Source organism: Polyodon spathula, unplaced genomic scaffold, assembly GCF_017654505.1.
Source record: "Polyodon spathula isolate WHYD16114869_AA unplaced genomic scaffold, ASM1765450v1 scaffolds_2153, whole genome shotgun sequence".
Taxonomy (NCBI): Eukaryota; Metazoa; Chordata; class Actinopteri; order Acipenseriformes; family Polyodontidae; genus Polyodon; species Polyodon spathula.
The window spans coordinates 1-7,000 of record NW_024473627.1 but is presented as its reverse complement, the minus strand read 5'-3'; the positions used below and the strand labels follow the sequence as shown (position 1 = coordinate 7,000).

The 7,000-nt window shown below is 37.2% G+C and overlaps 1 protein-coding gene across 1 annotated transcript; it reads left to right on the top strand.

Annotated features, from left to right (window-relative positions):
- Positions 1-121: 121 nt before the first annotated feature.
- LOC121310428 (calcium/calmodulin-dependent protein kinase type II subunit beta-like) lies at positions 122-1,083 on the top strand (the record flags this gene model as incomplete). The annotated part of the gene is made up of 2 exons (XM_041243606.1): positions 122-224; positions 921-1,083. Coding segments are annotated over 2 exons (266 nt in total), but the record flags the coding sequence as incomplete, so codon positions are not given.
- Positions 1,084-7,000: the final 5,917 nt, after the last annotated feature.

Genomic DNA, 7,000 nt, shown 5'->3' with positions numbered 1-7,000 from the left:
AGAACACAGCTTTAAATTACAGATGGGGGGAAAAAGGGGTTTTAGATTGATCACCCCCCCCCCCTCCCCGTGCGTGTGCGTGTCAGTTTTCTCAGATTAATGTTTCCTCTCCTGTCTATAGCCTGAGAACCTGCTCCTCGCCAGTAAGTGTAAAAACGCAGCCGTGAAGCTGGCTGATTTCGGACTGGCCATCGAGGTGCAGGGAGAGCAGCAGGCCTGGTTCGGTGAGTAAAACCATCAACCACTGAGAGACGCTGAGACATGCAGAGACACACTGAGACACGCAGAGACACACAGACACGCTGAGACCCATAGAGACATGCTGAACAACTTCGAGAGACACAGAGACACACTGAACAACTTGGAGACACACAGAGCCACACAGAGACACACTGAGCCACACGGAGACACATTGAGCCACACAGAGACACATGGAGACACGCAGAGACATGCTGAGACATGCTGAGACATGCAGAGACACACTGAGCCACACGGAGACACACAGAGACACACTGAGCCACACGGAGACACACAGAGACACGAGGAGACACACTGAGCCACACGGAGACACGCAGAGACACACTGAGCCACACGGAGACACGCTGAGACACACAGACACGCTGAGACCCATAGAGACATGCTGAACAACTTCGAGAGACACAGAGACACACTGAACAACTTGGAGACACACAGAGCCACACAGAGACACACAGAGACACACTGAGACGTGCACGTCCTCAAACATTAGTTTTGAGTGTGTTATTTACTCTATGTATAGTGACTGTAACTGATGGATTGTTATGTACTTCTGCGTCGCGTGCCGATACGGGCAGCAGCCGGGCTAGCCCCTGCCTGGTCTCAGCCTCTGTCAGCGTGTTACTGCAACTGCATTCCCATCTCACGCTCCTCTCCTTTCCCAGGATTTGCTGGAACGCCGGGATACCTGTCTCCTGAGGTGCTGCGGAAAGAAGCATACGGAAAACCTGTGGATATCTGGGCATGCGGTGAGTCCAAGAGCAGCGAAAACAAAGCTCAGCGAGACACGCTTCCACTAGAAGTCTTTCTCAGTGTCTTCAGTGTCAATTCAATGGCAAGCATTTCCACTAGAAGTCTTTGCTCAGTGTATATATATTGCTTTTTGTGTTAATTGTGCGAGTGCTCTAGGTGATGCTCAGTGTATATATATTGTTTTTTGTGTTAATTGTGCGAGTGCTCTAGGTGATGCTCAGTGTATATATATTGTTTTTTGTGTTAATTGTGTGAGTGCTCTAGGTGATGCTCAGTGTATATATATTGTTTTTTGTGTTAATTGTGCGAGTGCTCTAGGTGATGCTCAGTGTATATATATTGTTTTTTGTGTTAATTGTGCGAGTGCTCTAGGTGATGCTCAGTGTATATATATTGTTTTTTGTGTTTGTTCTAGGTGATGCTCAGTGTATATATATTGTTTTTTGTGTTAATTGTGTGAGTGCTCTAGGTGCTCAGTGTATATATAATGGTTTTTTTGTGTTTAATTGTGCGAGTGCTCAGGTGATGCTCCAGTGTATATATATTGTTTTTGTGTTATTGTTCGAGTGCTCAGTGTATATATATTGTTTTTTGTGTTAATTGTGTGAGTGCTCTAGGTGATGCTCAGTGTATATATATTGTTTTTTGTGTTAATTGTGTGAGTGCTCTAGGTGATGCTCAGTGTATATATATTGTTTTTTGTGTTAATTGTGCGAGTGCTCTAGGTGATGCTCAGTGTATATATATTGTTTTTTGTGTTAATTGTGCGAGTGCTCTAGGTGATGCTCAGTGTATATATATTGTTTTTTGTGTTAATTGTGCGAGTGCTCTAGGTGATGCTCAGTGTATATATATTGTTTTTTGTGTTAATTGTGCGAGTGCTCTAGGTGATGCTCAGTGTATATATATTGTTTTTTGTGTTAATTGTGCGAGTGCTCTAGGTGATGCTCAGTGTATATATATTGTTTTTTGTGTTAATTGTGCGAGTGCTCTAGGTGATGCTCAGTGTATATATATTGTTTTTTGTGTTAATTGTGTGAGTGCTCTAGGTGATGCTCAGTGTATATATATTGTTTTTTGTGTTAATTGTGCGAGTGCTCTAGGTGATGCTCAGTGTATATATATTGTTTTTTGTGTTAATTGTGTGAGTGCTCTAGGTGATGCTCAGTGTATATATATTGTTTTTTGTGTTAATTGTGTGAGTGCTCTAGGTGATGCTCAGTGTATATATATTGTTTTTTGTGTTAATTGTGCGAGTGCTCTAGGTGATGCTCAGTGTATATATATTGCTTTTTGTGTTAATTGTGCGAGTGCTCTAGGTTGCTCAGTGTATATATATTGTTTTTTGTGTTAATTGTGCGAGTGCTCTAGGTGATGCTCAGTGTATATATATTGTTTTTTGTGTTAATTGTGCGAGTGCTCTAGGTGATGCTCAGTGTATATATATTGTTTTTTGTGTTAATTGTGCGAGTGCTCTAGGTGATGCTCAGTGTATATATATTGTTTTTTGTGTTAATTGTGCGAGTGCTCTAGGTGATGCTCAGTGTATATATATTGTTTTTTGTGTTAATTGTGCGAGTGCTCTAGGTGATGCTCAGTGTATATATATTGTTTTTTGTGTTAATTGTGCGAGTGCTCTAGGTGATGCTCAGTGTATATATATTGTTTTTTGTGTTAATTGTGCGAGTGCTCTAGGTGATGCTCAGTGTATATATATTGTTTTTTGTGTTAATTGTGCGAGTGCTCTAGGTGATGCTCAGTGTATATATATTGTTTTTTGTGTTAATTGTGCGAGTGCTCTAGGTGATGCTCAGTGTATATATATTGTTTTTTGTGTTAATTGTGTGAGTGCTCTAGGTGATGCTCAGTGTATATATATTGTTTTTTGTGTTAATTGTGTGAGTGCTCTAGGTGATGCTCAGTGTATATATATTGTTTTTTGTGTTAATTGTGTGAGTGCTCTAGGTGATGCTCAGTGTATATATATTGTTTTTTGTGTTAATTGTGCGAGTGCTCTAGGTGATGCTCAGTGTATATATATTGTTTTTTGTGTTAATTGTGCGAGTGCTCTAGGTGATGCTCAGTGTATATATATTGTTTTTTGTGTTAATTGTGCGAGTGCTCTAGGTGATGCTCAGTGTATATATATTGTTTTTTGTGTTAATTGTGCGAGTGCTCTAGGTGATGCTCAGTGTATATATATTGTTTTTTGTGTTAATTGTGTGAGTGCTCTAGGTGATGCTCAGTGTATATATATTGTTTTTTGTGTTAATTGTGCGAGTGCTCTAGGTGATGCTCAGTGTATATATATTGTTTTTTGTGTTAATTGTGTGAGTGCTCTAGGTGATGCTCAGTGTATATATATTGTTTTTTGTGTTAATTGTGTGAGTGCTCTAGGTGATGCTCAGTGTATATATATTGTTTTTTGTGTTAATTGTGCGAGTGCTCTAGGTGATGCTCAGTGTATATATATTGTTTTTTGTGTTAATTGTGCGAGTGCTCTAGGTGATGCTCAGTGTATATATATTGTTTTTTGTGTTAATTGTGCGAGTGCTCTAGGTGATGCTCAGTGTATATATATTGTTTTTTGTGTTAATTGTGTGAGTGCTCTAGGTGATGCTCAGTGTATATATATTGTTTTTTGTGTTAATTGTGCGAGTGCTCTAGGTGATGCTCAGTGTATATATATTGTTTTTTGTGTTAATTGTGTGAGTGCTCTAGGTGATGCTCAGTGTATATATATTGTTTTTTGTGTTAATTGTGCGAGTGCTCTAGGTGATGCTCAGTGTATATATATTGTTTTTTGTGTTAATTGTGCGAGTGCTCTAGGTGATGCTCAGTGTATATATATTGTTTTTTGTGTTAATTGTGCGAGTGCTCTAGGTGATGCTCAGTGTATATATATTGCTTTTTGTGTTAATTGTGCGAGTGCTCTAGGTGATGCTCAGTGTATATATATTGTTTTTTGTGTTAATTGTGCGAGTGCTCTAGGTGATGCTCAGTGTATATATATTGTTTTTTGTGTTAATTGTGCGAGTGCTCTAGGTGATGCTCAGTGTATATATATTGCTTTTTGTGTTAATTGTGCGAGTGCTCTAGGTGATGCTCAGTGTATATATATTGCTTTTTGTGTTAATTGTGCGAGTGCTCTAGGTGATGCTCAGTGTATATATATTGTTTTTTGTGTTAATTGTGCGAGTGCTCTAGGTGATGCTCAGTGTATATATATTGCTTTTTGTGTTAATTGTGCGAGTGCTCTAGGTGATGCTCAGTGTATATATATTGTTTTTTGTGTTAATTGTGCGAGTGCTCTAGGTGATGCTCAGTGTATATATATTGTTTTTTGTGTTAATTGTGCGAGTGCTCTAGGTGATGCTCAGTGTATATATATTGTTTTTTGTGTTAATTGTGTGAGTGCTCTAGGTGATGCTCAGTGTATATATATTGTTTTTTGTGTTAATTGTGCGAGTGCTCTAGGTGATGCTCAGTGTATATATATTGCTTTTTGTGTTAATTGTGCGAGTGCTCTAGGTGATGCTCAGTGTATATATATTGTTTTTTGTGTTAATTGTGTGAGTGCTCTAGGTGATGCTCAGTGTATATATATTGTTTTTTGTGTTAATTGTGCGAGTGCTCTAGGTGATGCTCAGTGTATATATATTGTTTTTTGTGTTAATTGTGCGAGTGCTCTAGGTGATGCTCAGTGTATATATATTGTTTTTTGTGTTAATTGTGTGAGTGCTCTAGGTGATGCTCAGTGTATATATATTGTTTTTTGTGTTAATTGTGCGAGTGCTCTAGGTGATGCTCAGTGTATATATATTGTTTTTTGTGTTAATTGTGCGAGTGCTCTAGGTGATGCTCAGTGTATATATATTGTTTTTTGTGTTAATTGTGCGAGTGCTCTAGGTGATGCTCAGTGTATATATATTGTTTTTTGTGTTAATTGTGCGAGTGCTCTAGGTGATGCTCAGTGTATATATATTGTTTTTTGTGTTAATTGTGCGAGTGCTCTAGGTGATGCTCAGTGTATATATATTGTTTTTTGTGTTAATTGTGCGAGTGCTCTAGGTGATGCTCAGTGTATATATATTGCTTTTTGTGTTAATTGTGCGAGTGCTCTAGGTGATGCTCAGTGTATATATATTGTTTTTTGTGTTAATTGTGCGAGTGCTCTAGGTGATGCTCAGTGTATATATATTGTTTTTTGTGTTAATTGTGCGAGTGCTCTAGGTGATGCTCAGTGTATATATATTGTTTTTTGTGTTAATTGTGCGAGTGCTCTAGGTGATGCTCAGTGTATATATATTGTTTTTTGTGTTAATTGTGCGAGTGCTCTAGGTGATGCTCAGTGTATATATATTGTTTTTTGTGTTAATTGTGCGAGTGCTCTAGGTGATGCTCAGTGTATATATATTGTTTTTTGTGTTAATTGTGCGAGTGCTCTAGGTGATGCTCAGTGTATATATATTGTTTTTTGTGTTAATTGTGCGAGTGCTCTAGGTGATGCTCAGTGTATATATATTGTTTTTTGTGTTAATTGTGCGAGTGCTCTAGGTGATGCTCAGTGTATATATATTGTTTTTTGTGTTAATTGTGCGAGTGCTCTAGGTGATGCTCAGTGTATATATATTGCTTTTTGTGTTAATTGTGCGAGTGCTCTAGGTGATGCTCAGTGTATATATATTGTTTTTTGTGTTAATTGTGTGAGTGCTCTAGGTGATGCTCAGTGTATATATATTGTTTTTTGTGTTAATTGTGCGAGTGCTCTAGGTGATGCTCAGTGTATATATATTGTTTTTTGTGTTAATTGTGTGAGTGCTCTAGGTGATGCTCAGCGTTTATGCAGCTGCAGGTCTGTGTAATTGTTGCTTTGCTCTAGGTGATGCTGAGTGTATTGATATCTGTTTTTGCGCTAATTTCCATTCTCAGGGGCTGAGTGTATGTACATCCTTCTCGTGGGGTACCCCCCTTTCTGGGATGAAGATCAACACAAACTCTACCAGCAGATCAAAGCCGGCGCCTAGGTGATGTGAGTATATATATTGCTTTTTGTGTTAATTGTGCGAGTGCTCTAGGTGATGCTCAGTGTATATATATTGCTTTTTGTGTTAATTGTGCGAGTGCTCTAGGTGATGCTCAGTGTATATATATTGCTTTAATAATAATAATGCGAGTGCTCTAGGTAATGCTCAGTTATATAATATTGTTTTTTGTGTTAATTGTGCGAGTGCTCTAGGTGATGCTCAGTGTATATATATTGCTTTTTGTGTTAATTGTGCGAGTGCTCTAGGTGATGCTCAGTGTATATATATTGTTTTTTGTGTTAATTGTGTGAGTGCTCTAGGTGATGCTCAGTGTATATATATTGTTTTTTGTGTTAATTGTGTGAGTGCTCTAGGTGATGCTCAGTGTATATATATTGTTTTTTGTGTTAATTGTGTGAGTGCTCTGGGATGATGCTCAATAATGCGAGTGCTCTAGGTGATGCAATCAAATAATGTGAATCTCTGTGTGGGACCCTGGCTTCCATTCTAATAATAATAATAATACTAATAATAATAATAAATAAAAAATGCAGAAAATAAAAATAAAAATAAAAATAATAATAAAAATAATAAAAAAATTGCTACTAATAATAATAATAATAATAATAATTGTAGGTGATGCTCAGTGTTTCGACGTCTTTACGTCATGGACACAGAACAACAATTGTAAGCAATGCACTTCCACTTGATTATTACGCGACCTATTCTAGAATAATTGCTGTAGAGATCACCCACACCCCAAGACAACTACCTCTTTTTCGAGTATTGGTCCTCGTTTTTTAAAATAATATAAACAAATAATAATAAAAATAATAATAATAAAATAATAATAATACTAATAATAATACTAATAAAATAATAATAATAATATATGGAATACGTATAATATAATAATAATAATGGAACCTTTATTTAACACTGAGACCTGTTGAATCTAGAAATGC